The sequence below is a fragment of the Rhinopithecus roxellana genome, chromosome 20 (assembly GCF_007565055.1).
Source record: "Rhinopithecus roxellana isolate Shanxi Qingling chromosome 20, ASM756505v1, whole genome shotgun sequence".
In the NCBI taxonomy this organism is placed as follows: Eukaryota; Metazoa; Chordata; class Mammalia; order Primates; family Cercopithecidae; genus Rhinopithecus; species Rhinopithecus roxellana.
This window is the reverse complement of record NC_044568.1, coordinates 63,251,643-63,267,417: the sequence shown is the minus strand read 5'-3', so window position 1 is coordinate 63,267,417 and position 15,775 is coordinate 63,251,643. Positions and strand designations below refer to the sequence as shown.

Here is a 15,775-nt window from a genome sequence, read left to right as displayed (position 1 = left end):
CACACGCCTAGCCTGGATGACAAAGAGAGACTCCGTCTCCGTCTCCAAAAAAAAAAAAAAAAGAGCAAGACTCTGTCTCCAAAAAAAAAAAAAAAGAAAGGAAAGAAAAAAGTTCAGGTAATGTTCTAATGAAGATGAATCCCTGGAGAAATTAGACTATGTAGTTTAATAATTTGGATTTATAAATATCTATGTGTGTTTTCCTGACTTTATCACAGTATAAATATTAATTTTTAACATACTATTCTAACTTAAATAAGCCTTGGGTTTATTTTCTCATGGAAAGCTTAAATTAAACTTCCTAAATTACGTAACTATTTCTATGGATTATAGCAGTTGTCATCGTTTCCACAAAATATTTAAAATTATTAAAATGTAAAAATTACATCAAATCGAATGAATGAAAACAACTGATGCTCTTAAAAAAATGTTTGCTCTCATGCTCTTATGAACTTTTGTTTTTTCTTTTTTGAGAGATGGTCTCCCTTTTTCAGGCAGGTTGGAGTGCAGTGGCACAATCTTGGCTCAATACAACCTCAACCTCTTGGGTTTGAACAATTCTCCCACCTCCGCCTCCCAAGTAGCTGGGCCTACAGGTGCTTGCTACCACGCCTGGCTAATTTTTTGCATTTTTTGCAGAGATAGGGTTTTGCCATGTTGCCCACGCTGGTCCCAACTCCTAAGTTCAAGCAATCTGCCCACTTCAGCGTCCCAAAGAGATGGGAATTCAGGTACGAGTTACTGCACCCGGGTGCACTTTCTATAATAATAAGGATCACAAGAACTGAGTCTACAGCCTGGTGACATGGGGAGACCCATCTCTAAAAAAAAAACCTCAAAAATTAGCCAGGCATTGTGGCTTGCACCTGCAGTCCCAGCTACTCCGGAGGCTGACATGGGAAGATCGTTTGAGCCCAGGAAGTCAAGGCTGCAGTGAGCTGTGATTGTGCCATTGCATTCCAGCCTGGGTAACAGAGCAAGATCTTGTATCAAAAAAAAAAAAAAAAAAAAAAGAACAACAACTTAGCTATTCCATTACAGTATCAAGGTAAATGTTTAATGCTTCTCTAACAAACTCTTAATATAAACTTGTTTCTGTGTTATAAACTTAAATTGTAATTTCAAAATCTTTAGATTAATTTTAAGACCTTGAACTAATATTAATGAATAACCTTTGAATATATAAATAAAGTCTAGGCATAATTTTATATATATATATATATATATATATATATATATATTTTTTTTTTTTTTTTTTTTTTTTTTTTTTTTTAAGAGATAGGGTCTCACTCTGTCACCTAAACTGGAGTGCAGTGGTTTGATCACAGCTCATTGCAGCCTCGAACTCCTGGGCTCAAGCAATCCTCCCGCCTTAGCCTACTGAGTAGCGGGGATGACAGGTGCATGCCACCAGTCCGGCTATCTTTTTATTTTTTAGAAACAGGGTCTTACTATGTTGTCTAGGCTCATTTTAAACTCCAGGCCTGAAGGAATCCTCCCACCTCAGCCTCTCAAGGTGCTAAGATTACAGGCATGAACCACCACACCTAGCCAAGAATACCTTTTGAAAATTGAGTCATGAAACATAATTTTTACACACACACCCTTGCTCCTTGATACTATTTATTTATTTATTTGAGACAGGGTCTCACTCTGTCACCCAGGTTGGAGTGCAGTGGTGTGATCACAGCTCACTGCAGCCTCATCCTCCTCGGCTCCAACAATCCTCCTACCTCAGCCTTCTGGGTGGCTGAGACTACTGGTAGGCACCATCACACCAAGCTAATTTGTTTATTTTTTGTGGAGATGGGGTTTCACTATGTTGGCCGGGCTGGTCTCCAACTCCTGGGCTCAAGTGATCCTCCCTCCTCAGACTCCCAAAGTGCTGAGATTACATGCGTGAGCCACCATGCCCAGTCTTGATTCTTTATTGATTGTCCAGTTAATAGGGTGAAAGGATTTACAAATACCTTTTGATCACATTGGTATACATGCTTACTTCTGCTGCCTTAAAAATGTCAAATATTGGCCGGGCGCGGTGGCTCAAGCCTGTAATCCTAGCACTTTGGGAGGCCGAGACGGGCGGATCATAAGGTCAGGAGATCGAGACCATCCTGCCCAACATGGTGAAGCCCCGTCTCTACTAAAAAATACAAAAATCTAGCCGGGCGAGGTGGCAGGCTCGGGAGGCTGAGGCAGGAGAATGGCGTAAACTCGGGAGGCGGAGCTTGCAGTGAGCTGAGATCCGGCCACTGCACTCCAGCCAGGGCGAGAGAGCGAGACTCCGTCTCAAAAAAAAAAAAAAAAAAAAAAAGTCAAATATTATCTATGATTGTATGAGGATGTGTTTGCAAGATAATACATGCATTTCTTGCCTTATCAAGGAGAAAAATTGAATATTTTTGCCTTATATATTATGTGTTGACAAAGTTGGCCAAATGTTATGGATTTTCTTATAAAACAAAAATGACTTGTGGAAAAGATTTTTGTGGAAAACATGATATGGATAGTACACAAAAGGAATAAAACTAAAATGTCAGCCTGGGCAACATAGCAAGACCCCACCTCTACAAAAAACAAAATAATTTGACATGGTGGCATACACCTGTAGTCCTAGCAACTTGAGAGGCTGAGGTGGGAGGATCACTTGAGCCCAGCAGTTCAAGGCTGCAGTGAGCTGTGATCATGCCACTTGTAGTGCAGCCTGGGTGACACAGTGAGACCCTGTCTCTAAAAAAGAAAAACAAAACCTAAAATGTAGGTTTTCTTTCCATTTAAACAGCAACTGATCACTGAGCACATCATTTGTTTAAAACAGTAAAAACTTAGTCTATATCTACAGAGCAGAGGTTCACCAAAATACTGTTACTTTTTGTGTTTTTCATAAAGCTCCTGAATTATTTGCCTAAATCTCATTTTTTAAAAAATGCTACCATTCTTAATAATTTTTATCACTTACTGCTGTATTTAACTTTAGTTTCACTATATATCAAGACTGTAATCATTTCTTATCTTTATTTTATTTATTCGGGGTTTTTTTTTATTTTTTTTATTTTTTTTTATTTTTTGAGACGGAGTTTAGCTCTTGTTGCCCAGGCTGGAGTGCATATAGCATGATCTCAGCTCACTGCAACCTCCACCTCCTGGGTTCAAGCGATTCTCCTGCCTCAACCTCCCGAGTAGGTGGGATTACAGGCATGTACCACCACACCCAGCTATGTATTTTTAGTAGAGATGGAGTTACACCATGTTGGCCAGGCTGGTCACGAACTCCTGACCTCAGGTGATCCACCCGCCTTGGCCTCCCAAAGCGTTGGGATTACAGGCGTGAGCCACTGTGACAGCCATTTCTTATTTTTAGACCCTTATATGACAACTCTTTGTTGCCAAATTCAGGTCCTGTGTTCAAAATAATGGTCAAGATGTCTTTTCAGCTTAAACTACTTTTGCATTTCCCATATGGCCACATGGTAAACTATAAATCGCCCCTCAACTTATAAAAGGAATTATACTCAAAATAATTAGGTATGCTTGTCATTCTCCAGATTTCTAACGAGCTCCACACTGTCCATGCCGCCCTATTATCAAACCCACAGTGTGTGGAAAGCTAGCAAAGAAAAGTTCAGCCTCCCCAGATTAATTATATACAAGTAAAATGTTGTTAATATGAATACATTCTAGTAACTGTTTACTTTCATATTCACATTCATGAACATATTTATATTCATGTACAAAGGTCGGCATATAACTGTTAGCAAGATTAATGCCTTTTTTAAGAAAAAAAGAAAGATTTTGTTTCTAGATTTAAATATGCTCACCAACTGGTGACAATTATACAATTTATGGGATTAATTTGAGGACCCTGGAGATTTGACAACGTCCTCACTGTTCATAACATGCTCTTGCTCTCAAGGCAATCACTGATGCAGTCTTACAAAATGATTACATGTCATTTGCAAACAGAAGACTTCATTCTATTTCAATCTGATATAGGTAGTCATTACAAATTAACCGGAGCCATTCCATCCCCCTATTCACAGACAATTTCTCCTTTTCATTTACCCTTGCCAGAGGGTTCCTGCTACAAACTACAGATCAGAAGAAAGTCCTCTGAAGAAATATCAGGGGCTAGGTGTGGCTCACGCCTGTAATCCCAACACTTTCGGAGGCTGAAGCAGGAAGATTGCTTGAGCCCAGGAGTTCAAAACCAGCCTGGGCAACACGGTGAGACAAAATAGATATTTTTTCTTTATATATAGATATACACATATCTACATAGAGATGAAGAAAGAGAAGTATAAAGAAATATCAGAAGAGCCTTGGTCAAAACTGAACCAGGTTTCCTTGAGTGTTGATACCCTAGGAAATAGACTCAAAGCTGCATGTTTCTCATCAGAATGTACGAAGGGTGGTAGGGCACGGTGGCTCATTCCTGTAATCCCAGCACTTTGGGAGGCCGAGACAGGTAGATTGTTTGAGGTCAGGAGTTTGAGACCAGTCTGGCCAACATAGTGAAACTCCGTCTCTACTAAAAATACAAAAATTAGCCTGGCATGTTAGTGCACCCTTGTAATCCCAGCTACTGAGGGAGGCTGAGACATGAGAATTGCTTGAACCCGGGAGGCAGAGGTTGCAGTGAGCCAAGATCACGCCACTGCAGTCCAGCCTGGGCAACAGAGCAAGACTCTGTCTCAAAAAAAAAAAGAATGTACCAAGGGACTATGACTGGATTTCCAGGACTCTCTTTGTCTAGAAGGCAGCAATTTTTGTGAAATAGGCTGCTGTTAACCCAAGATCAGGAAAAACAAAAAGATTTATGTAAAATGATATGAACTCATTTAATTGTAGTTAATGTTCTATTTCTAAGGGCCACATAAGAAAAATTCTTTTCTTTCTTCTTGATCTACCCCAACCTTCAAATCAATTGTTCTGTAAACAATTTACAAACTGAAGTGAAATACACATTCAGTGATAACCTTGCTCCAGCTGACCCCTTCGAATTTAGAAAATAAAAATACAATAAAAATAACTAATATTAATTATGAGCTAATTTTGTATTTTTACATTATATGGATAGTATACAAAAGGAATAAAACTAAAACACTAGCTTGGGCATTTGTCATATACACCTAAGAGTTGTCATATAAACCTAAGAATGATTATGTAGAAAAATTACACATATTGATCCCTATCTACTGAAAAAATGGTTGAATGTTATACAAAGTCCCTTTTATAAGTTTCTTCACTTTTTATGATCATGCTATTTACATACATTCAATAAAATTGTCTTGCTAGCACTGTGGGAGGCCGAGGTGGGTGGATCATGAGGTTAAGAGATTGAGACCAACCTGGCCAACATGGTGAAACCACGTCTCTACTAAAAATACAAAAGTTAGCTGGGCGTGTTGGCATGTGGCATGCACAGGAGAATCACTTGAACCTGGGAGGTGGAGGTTGCAGTGAGCCAAGATCGTGCCACTGCACTCCAGCCTGGGTGACAGAGCAAGATTCCATCTCAAAAAAAAAAAAAAAGAAAAAATTGTCTTGCTTCCAGGATATAGTGGAATAAATCAAATACCATGCCAAAAATCTCATTTCATTAATAAGCTAAGCCTGCTGGTAAAGAACAGAGAAGGCTCTTTGTATGGGGAAACAATGCCTATAAAGTCCTCCCAGGAAACTGGCTGTTACCTGCTTTATTACCTATGAAACCCCAGCCTCACGGGTAGGAAAGATGCCGCTGAGTATCAACAAACTTGGGCATCTCATAGAAAGAGGTAGAGTTGAACTGGATGGTTTCTGGTTTCCGAACTTGGGAGACAAGCTGATTGGGATATGGGGACAGAAACCCAAATGTGGCCGGGCATGGTAACTCCTGCCTGTAATCCCAGCACTTTGGGAGGCTGAGATGGGTGGATCACTTGAGGTTAGGAGTTCAAGACCATCCTGGCCAACATGGTTAAATCCCACCTGTACTAAAAATACAAAAATTAGTCAGGCATGATGGCGTGCATCTATAATCCCAGCTACTCGGGAGGCTGAGGCAGAAGAATCAGGAGTGGACGTTGCAGTGAGCCGAGATCACACCACTGCACTTCCGCCTGGGTGACAAAGCGAGACTCAGTCTCAAAAAAAAATAAAAATAAAAACAAAAAACCAAATGCAATATGGCCGGGCGCAGTGGCTCAAGCCTGTAATCCCAGCACTTTGGGAGGCCGAGACGGGCGGATCACGAGGTCAGGAGATCGAGACCATCCTGGCTAACACGGTGAAACCCTGTCTCTACTAAAAATACAAAAAAAAAAAAAAAACTAGCCGGGCGAGGTGGCGGGCGCCTGTAGTCCCAGCTACTCCGGAGGCTGAGGCAGGAGAATGGCGTAAACCCGGGAGGCAGAGCTTGCAGTGAGCTGAGATCCGGCCACTGCACTCCAGCCCGGGCGACAGAACAAGACTCCATCTCAAAAAAAAAAAACAAACAACAAACAAACAAAAAAAACCAAATGCAATATGAACAAACAAACAAAAAAAGTCACATCTGGCACATTAAAAATAACTTATAACCCTGAGGGATTTACAAACTTCAAGACAGGAGTTAACTTTTAACTTAGTGTATGACTGTAGTTTGCTAATCATATCACAAAGATGTCATATATGACTATATAAATACAACAAAGCATTAAATAAATGACACTGAATCATAAAATTGCTAAACCAACTTCTGTGGTCCAACCCCTGTCCTCAGAGACCTGACCACAAGGAGGAACTACTGGAGCAAAGATGACTCTGCCCTGCCATCATTCTGACCAAGGATGAACATCACATGCCACAGAGAGGAAAGGCAAACAAACAACGTTGTACCTTGTGATAAACCAAAAATAATCGGGTTACTGAAACACAAAAAATCTTGAGCATTTCCTGTAAGTTAGAGAATCACTAATAAAATGACTCTAGCCTGAAAACGTCAGAACTTTCTACATATGATAAGCATGTGAGGGAGCAGCTGTTTTTTCACCAGGAATAGACTAATTGTAAACTTTGCAACCTTAACAACTCTGTAGGCTTTTTTCTTTACTTATATCTGTTATGCATACCTAACTTCCTTGCAGCTTCTTTGCAAGGGAACCTCTTTCCCTTTCTTGAGGCAGAGTCTCGCTCGGTCGCCCAGGTTGGTGTGCAGTGGCTCAATCTCGGCTCAGTGCAACCTCTGCCTCCCGGGTTCAAGCTGATTCTTGTGTCTCAGCCTCCTGAGTAGCTGGAATTACAGGTGTGCGCCACCACATCCAGCTAATTTTTGTATTTTTAGTAGAGATCAGGTTTCACCAGGTTGGCCAGGCTGGTCTCCAATTCCTGACCTCAAGTGATCTGCCCGCCTTGGCCTCCCAAAGTGCTGGGATTACAGGTGTGAGCCACTGCACCCGGCCAACTTCTTTCTCTTTCTAAGTACTTTTATCTCTGACTTCCTTTCACAAAGGGAAAGACGAAAACCTTCTGAACAAATTCTAAGAGACGTATCAGAGGAGATGCTGTGGCATGTCACTCTGCCATCGTAATGCAGCGTGGTTACGTTGAACAGCACCATGTTGGGTCTCGCTCTGTTGCATTTCGCTGGTCAACATAACCAAATTTATGTGTTCAATTGCCCAAGAAGCACATGCACCGTGAAATACATACTATGCTAAGACACTATAGCTTTCCTCCCAAGGTGGAATCGTACATCCCTGATGCCACCCAAACACTGCTCCTCCAACTTCCCCATGGGCGCCACTGACCTTCACAGAATTGTCTTGACTGGAGGTAGCAAGAATATGCTCGCTGTCTGGGTGCCAGTCCAGGCCATGGATTTTGGAGAGGTGGGCGGCTAGATATTCCACTGCTGTATTGGGTTTCTGCAACAGATCAGCACCGAATGTTATCGATTTAGAAAGAACTCATTGAGTGTCTACCACATAAAAGTCTGCTAGGTAGTGAGTGAGGATGCAAAAATACTACCAGATACTGTTTCTACCCTACACAGACTTTGTTTTGGTTAACCCAAACAAAACACCATCACCAAAAGACTCATCCAACTCTCCTTCACATGCTCTGGAAATGCGCCTGTGAGCCTCATTTCTTCCCACTTCAATGGAGGATACAAGGTAGTGGGTACTTCCCCCCTGCTTTTTGTTTTATGAGACGAAGTCTTGCTCTGTGTGCAGTGGCACGATCACGGCTCACTGCAGCCTCAACTTACTGGGCTCAAGCAGTCCTCCCGCCTCAGCCCTCCAAATAGCTGGGACTACAGGTACATGCCACCTTGCCTGGCTAATTTTTTTGCATTTTTTGTAGGGATAGGGTTTTGCATGTTGTCCAGGCTGGTTTTGAACTCCTGGGCTCAAGCGACCCACCTGTTTTGGCCGCCCAAACGTCCTGGGATTACAGGCATGATCCACTGTGCTCAGCCTCACACTTTCAATAGCGCAATCTGACAATTCCCACTTGCCTTCCCCATGATCACCCAAGAAGAGGGACTGAGACATCCAAATGAGCCCAGCTTCAACAAAAGGGTAAAACCACCATCTTAAAGTGATGGAGTGCTAAGATTCCGAAGGAGAATGAATGTACATCACAAAAGAAAACAATACATGACTAATAAGCATAGAAAATAAACAGGCCGGGGACGGTGGCTCACGCCTGTAATCCCGGCACCTTGGGAGGCCAAGGCGGGTGGATCACCTGAGGTCAGGAGTTTGTGACCAGCCTGGCCAACATGGTGAAGCTGGTCTTGAACTCCTGGCCTTAAGCAATCTTCTTGCCATGGCCTCCCAAAGTGCTGAGATTACAGGTTTGAGCCACTTTTCCCAGCCCAAAATTTTTCCTATCTTAAGGGAATAATACAAACTCACAAAAAGCTTTAGATATAAAAGAAGTTCATCTTGATGTTATCTGAAACACTAGAAAACCAGAAAAAACCTAAATGATCAACAAATGGGAAATAATGAAGCTGAATCAATATCCTACAGCTATGTGACACCATATAATTTATACAATATGATGCAGCCACTGAAAGCTATACTTAGAGCTTACAGTACGAGGATAATGCATCTGTTGTAATGTTAAATGAAAAAAAAGTGTATACAACTACATACACAGTATGACAAACTAAGTTAAAAAAAAAAAAAAGCATAAAACAGAAAACACCAAAATGTTAGCATTTGTCTCTGGGTAGTAGGATTATGAATGATTTTTATTTTTTCATTTATATTTTCTACAAAGAGCTTGTATTACTTCTATAATTAGCATTATAGAGGTTAAGAGTGCAATCTCTAGGCTGGGTGCCGTGGCTCACACCTGTAATCCCAAGGTTTTGGGAAGCCAAAGCAGGAGGATCACTTGAGACCAGAAGTCAAGACCAGCCTGGGCAACACAGTAAGATTACCATCTATACAAAAAAATTTTGTTTTAATTACCTCATCATGGTGGTGCATACCCGCAGTCCCAGCTACTCAGGTGGGAGGATCACTTCAGTGCAGGAGTTTGAGGCTGCAGTGAGCTATGATTGTACAACTGCACTCCGACCTGGGAGACAGAGGGAGACTCTGTCTCAAAAACAAAAGAAGAGTGCAGTCTCTAGCACCAGCCTGCCTGGGTTCAAATTTTGGCAGCAAATTGTGCTTTGGTTTACGCATCTGTAGAACAGGGATAACTATAGCACCTAATGGCCGGGTGCAGTGGCTCACGCCTGTAATTCCAGCACTTTGGGAGGCGGAGACGGGTGGATCACCTGTGGCCAGGAGTCGAGACCAGCCTGACCAACACGGTGAAACCCTGTCTCTACTAAAAATACAAAAATTAGCCAGATTTGGTGGTGGGCACCTGTAATCCCAGCTACTCAGGAGGCTGAGGCAAGAGAATTGCTTGAACCTGGGAGGTAGAGGTTGCAGTGAGCCAAGATCACGCCATTGTACTCCAGCCTAGGCAACAGAGCGAGACTCTGTCTCAAAAAAAAAAAAAAAAAAAAAAAAAAAAAACCTTTACTTTAAAGGCTAATTATAAAGAGACATTAATCAATAAATATAAAGCTCTTAAAATAATGCTTATGTACAATAAATGCTCAGTAAACGTTAATATGTTAGTCATACATGAGTTTGGGTTAAAATTCACTATCAGCGCTGACACGTTGAAGTTTGTAATGCTTGTTGCAATCAGTGCTGCTTTGACACTACAAAGCTCCAGAGAAGTGAAAATATAATCAACAAGTTCTGCAACTCACCTGAGCAGAAGTCCTAAGTATCATTATTTTTAGTTTATTTATTTATTTATTTATTTATTTATTTATTTATTTATTTTTGAGACAGAGGCTCACTCTGTCGCCCAGGTTGGAGTGCAGTTGCATGATCTTGGCTCACTGCAACCTCCGCCTCCTGGGTTCAAGTGATTCTCCTGCCTCAGCCTCCGAGTAGCGGGGACTACAGGCGTGCAGCACCACCCCTAGCTAATTTTTGTATTTTTAGTAGAGATGGGGTTTCACCATGTTGGCCAGAAATGGTCACGATCTCTTGACCTCATGATCCACCTGACTAGGCCTCCCAAAGTGCTGGGATTACAGGTGTGAGCCACCGCCCCTGGCCCTAAGTATCATTATTAATTAAAAAAAAGAAAAAAAGCTAAAACCCTTTCAATAAAATAGATAAAAAGATTTGCTGAGGGAAATTAGTGTTATCAGTTACCTCCTTTCTAATCAGGAGACTAGAAAATGCTGTTCTAGTGACAAACTGAATAAAACCAATCACTAATTAAAGAAATAATGAAGGCCAGGAGCAGTGGCTCATGTCCGTAATCCCAGCACTTTGGGAGGCTGAGGTGGGAGGATCGCTTGACCCCAGGAGTTCAAGACCAGCCTGGACAACATAGGGAGACCTTGTCTCTACAAAAAAATATTTTTAAAAATTGGCTGGGTGTGATGGCAGGTACTTGTAGTCCCAGTTACTCAGGAGGCTGAGGCAGGAGAATAGCTTGAGCCCAAGAGGTCGAGGCTGTAATGAGCTATAGTCACACCACTACACTCCAGCCTGTGTGACAGAGTGAGGCTCCATCTCAAAAAAAAAAAAAAAAAAAAAAGAGAGAAAGGGAAAATGGCCATACAGGAACAGAAGACAAAAACTAACATGTAGAAGATGCGGCTGGGCGCAGTGGCTCACGCCTGTAATTCCAACACTTTGGGAGGCTGAGGCAGGCAGATCACTTGAGGTCAGGAGTTCAAGACCATCCTGGCCAACATGGTGAAACTCCATCTGTACTAAAAATACAAAAATTACCTGGGTGTGGTGGTACGCGCCTACAGTCCCAGCTACTCGGGATGCTGAGGCAGGAGAATCACTTGAACCCAGGAGGCAGAGGTTGCAGTGAGCGAAGGTCCCCACTGCACTCCAGCCCGGGCAACAGAGCCAGACTCCATCTCAAGAAAAAATAAAAAAAGAAGATGCACCCGCCCAACCTCTACGAAATCACCTTCTCACCTAAGAGCTACCTAAGGCAGAGGGCTTCTGCCACATAAGGCTTCCCCAGCATGCCTGGAGCCTGATGCAGCAGACAGGATCTGCCACGCCTCATCTCTGCTCCACTTTCTGCTTCTCTTCCAAATGTATGAAGGGAAGGGAGCAGTCGGAAGATAAGATGGTGGAGTCATCCCTGAACAAGCCATCCCCACAATGCCTGAGCATCTCTAACCCCAGGTCTCACAGGCAGTGAGCAGGATTTACATCCAGGTCTCATGGCAGTGATGGCTCTGTTCATTATTACTCAACAGTCTGGCAGTCAATATGGGGGAGGCCTTTTCCCTGTGCCATGACCCTCACTGAAGCCAACACAACCAACTTCAGCAGACTTTCCATTACAGTCACAACCAAGGACCCGGTGCTATTTCCATCCCTAGATGTCCCATGGGCTGCTGCAGTGAGAACGTATGATCGATATGCAGGCTACTTTGAGGCTGATGGGACATCTAGGCTTATAAGGGGAAATTTAAGCATCATGAGTGCCCTGCCTCGCTCATCGTTACTGGAAGTATTCAGGATGGCAGGCATCCAAGAACAAATACATTTCACTTTGCAAGCACAGGCAGGGATGAGACACCTGCTGACAATTCTAGAATAGTGTCTGGGCTCCACGGCTTAACCCCAGTGATACACACAGTTAGTGTCTTTATTTTGGAGGAAACTGAGGTTAAGAGAAGTGACAGTGGCTGGCTTACCTGGTGTCATAATTAGGAGGTGGCAAAATGGGGCTGATTTTCTCAACCACTGTTGCTAATGTCTCACTTCCCTAGCTTCCTTCAACATTGGACTGAGACGCAAATATCATCTGGTACTACAAGCTTAAAATGAGCATTTACCATGCTGCCCAGGGTTCCTCGGACTCTCAAGATGAGCCCCGGCATTCATAAAGTCATCTTCACACCCTCTGGGAGGGATCAAAGACCAAAAAGGGGGAAAAAAGAGATTACTCACCCTCTTATCCCATATCCGCACATCACCATCATGGCTGGTGGCAAGGCAGTTAGCATTTTTTTTATTCCATTTGACCTGGGAGGCACCCGCTGCAAAGAAAAATCAGGGAAGAAAGCTGCTGCCCTCGGTGCCTTCGGAAGCAGAGCAGAGCACAGCCAGGGGAGCTGGATAATGAGTTCTGGCTGAATAAGCCCAGAACCCTTCAAGTTTCTATGACTACACCAACTCCACTATTCCAGATAAAATGAAGCCAAAAAATAAATGAATTAACACATGGAACAGGATCATAGTCACCTAATTGAGGAAATCATCTCAGGGGAAAAAATCCACAGGTTACTCTGAGCAGAATCAGCAGGAAGATGTAGTTTCTTACAGAGCAGTAGTTGAGCATGGCACTGCTGGCTGGTAATTGACTTGTCACACAACCTGACCATTTCTCATCCCCAAATGACACCCGCTCGCACTCCTAATCAGAACAGCCTCAGCTCTTATGCCTGCCCCTTCTTCTTTTTTTAATTGTTGAGCAATAGTCTCAGAAAAACACAGCCTTAACTGAAGATCAACTACAGAATAAGCCCCAGTGGTGACCAGTTCTGCCCCAAGGGTTACATGCCCCCGGCACCCCATCTCCCCATCAGCTGTGTCAGCCATGGCCAGTGGCACCACATTGATAAGGGAAAGGGAGCACCCTCGGCAGTGTGTGACCTCAGTCCTTTTCCCTCTCCGCCAGTACAGAGTGTCATTGATACATCAGTGACAAAAGGGCTACTTAGGAGACACAATGTGAGATGCCAGGAAGAGCTGAGACATGGAAAACCGGGACACAGTGGCACTTCTAGCTGACTCCTAAAAAATAAATCATTAATCAAGAACCAAACCAGAACCAAAGTGACAGCACTGCTTCCTGCCTCCTCCTGCCCTTGCTCACAGCACACATGACATTACTGCCGTGACACTGGTCCCTCTGCCTGGTGTTTATTACTGGAGAAACCCATAGTAGATCCACAGCTTTGGAGAGCTACTAGATCCAAAAAGTGTAGGACAGAGCAATGACTCAGAACCTAACAGGATATAGAGCATTAGGCCCAGAACTTGGTCCTGTCCAAGGATATGCTGTGTTGGTTTTGATGAGGCTATTTGTCTGTCTTGTTCTTTCTTGAGACATAGGGTATCTTAAGTCATCTAAAAACAAATGGAGACCAGTGAAAATGAAGCAAGGAACAGTGTCAGGAGGTGGTTTCTTTGCAAGGAAGGATATCAGCTGGAGGAGAAAGTGCATGAGAAGAACTTGCTCTACCTCCTCTTGACAGAGTTACTTAAGAGTCCAAGAGAACACACCTTTCTCAGTGGAAAGCCATCAGAACTGGAGGGCTCACAAAGGACTCTGGGAAGCCCCCCAGTGCAATCTACTTTATCGAGATCACGTATACCAGGGGCTGGGCGCAGTGGCTCACGCCTGTAATCCCAGCACTTTGGAAGGCCGAAGCGGGTGGTTCACCTGAGGTCAGGAGTTCACGACCAGCCTGGCAAACATGGCGAAACCGTGTCTCTACTAAAAATAAAAAAATTAGCCAGGCGTGCTGGCGTACACCTGTAATCCCAGCTACTTGGGAGACCAAGGCAGGAGAATCACTTAAACCCATGAGGGAGAGATTGCAGTGAGCCAAGATTGCACCACTGCACTCCGGCCTGGGCAACAGAGCAAGACTCTGTCTCAAAAAAAAAAAAAAAAAATCATTACACCAGGGTCAGATGGACATCCCAGGCTATGAAAGCTCTCAGACACAGAGAACACTCTGGAATACTTACAACGTGACCCCCTATCCCAAAGGGCATGAATAATGTGACCCCTTAGAGATGGGGACCATGGGCTCTGGGGAGCAGGCAGTACCTGAGGCTGCACCACTCGGGGGATGTTAGGTCCAGCAGCTTATCAAGGTCCACAAGCCTCTCACTTGCCTCTTTTCCCCTACGGTAGCTCTGCCACCACTGAGAAACCTCACTGAGTACAAAGGAAAGAAGTCTCCTACTTCCATTTTTTTAGAAAGATCTATAACAGAAAAAAAAAGCAATGAGAACAAGCAGGCTAAAAAAAGAACCACTTTCAGCTGGGCGTGGCAGCTCATGCCATAATCCCAGCACTTTGGGAGGCCGAGGCAGGTGGGCCATGAGGTCAGGAGCCGGAGACCAGCCTGGCCCATATGGTGAAACTCCGTCTCTACTAAAAATAGAAAAATTAGCTGGGTGTGGTGGCCCATGCCTGTAGTCCCAGCTGCTTGGGAGGTTGAGGCAAGAGAATTGCTTGAACCCAGGAGGTAGAGGTTGCGGTGAGCCAAGATCGCATCACTGCACTACAGCCTGGACAACAGAGCAAGACTCCGTCTCAAAAAAAAAAGAGCCACTTTCCTTTTTAGGCTTTCCCTAAAACCAATCTAACTCAGAAATCTATAAATGTGGCCGGGCACAGTGGCTCACGCCTGTAACCCCAGCACTTTGGGAGGCTGAGACGGGCGCGTCACGTGGTCAGGAGATCGAAACCATACTGGCTAACGTGGTGAAATCCCGTCTCTACGAAAAATACAAAAAAGTAGCCGGGCGTAGTGGCGGGTGCCTGTAGTCACAGCTACTCAGGAGGCTGAGGCAGGAGAATGGCGAGAACCTGGGAGAGACAGCTTGCAGTGAGCCGAGATTGCGCCACTGCACTCCAGACTGGGAGACAGAGCAAGGTTCTATCCCAAAAAAAAAAAAAAAAAAGGCCGGGCGCGGTGGCTCAAGCCTGTAATCCCAGCACTTTGGGAGGCCGAGACGGGTGGATCACGAGGTCAGGAGATCGAGACCATCCTGGCTAACACGGTGAAACCCCGTCTCTACTAAAAAATACAAAAAACTAGCTGGGCGTGGTGGTGGGCGCCTGTAGTCCCAGCTGCTCAGGAGGCTGAGGCAGGAGAATGGCGTGAACCCGGGAGGCGGAGCTTGCAGCGAGCCGAGATCCGGCCACTACACTCCAGCCTGGGCGACAGAGCGAGACTCCGTCTCAAAAAAAAAAAAAAAAAGAAACCTATAAATGTAAGTAACAAAGTCAGGAGAACATGATTGAGGCATCTATAGACCATCTGTATTTCTACTCAGTTACACGCCCTCTCTGGCCAGTCTATGTCTCAGATCATAAGTATCTAAAGCAGGTGGGGGTCGGGGGGTAGAGCAGTAGAACTGTTAAGCACTTAGCACAGAAGCACAGGTATTCGATTCATATATCCATGCAACAAATGCTTAGTCCCCCTTATCCACAG

At 43.9% G+C, this 15,775-nt stretch overlaps 1 protein-coding gene across 1 annotated transcript in view; it reads right to left on the bottom strand.

Annotated features, from left to right (window-relative positions):
* WDR59 (WD repeat domain 59) overlaps positions 1-15,775 on the bottom strand; it is a 117,011-nt gene that overhangs the window by 55,444 nt on the left and 45,792 nt on the right. Inside the window, 2 exon segments of the mRNA XM_010382963.2 lie at positions 7,770-7,886; positions 12,486-12,574. Coding sequence (XP_010381265.2) covers positions 7,770-7,886; positions 12,486-12,574 — 206 coding nt within the window.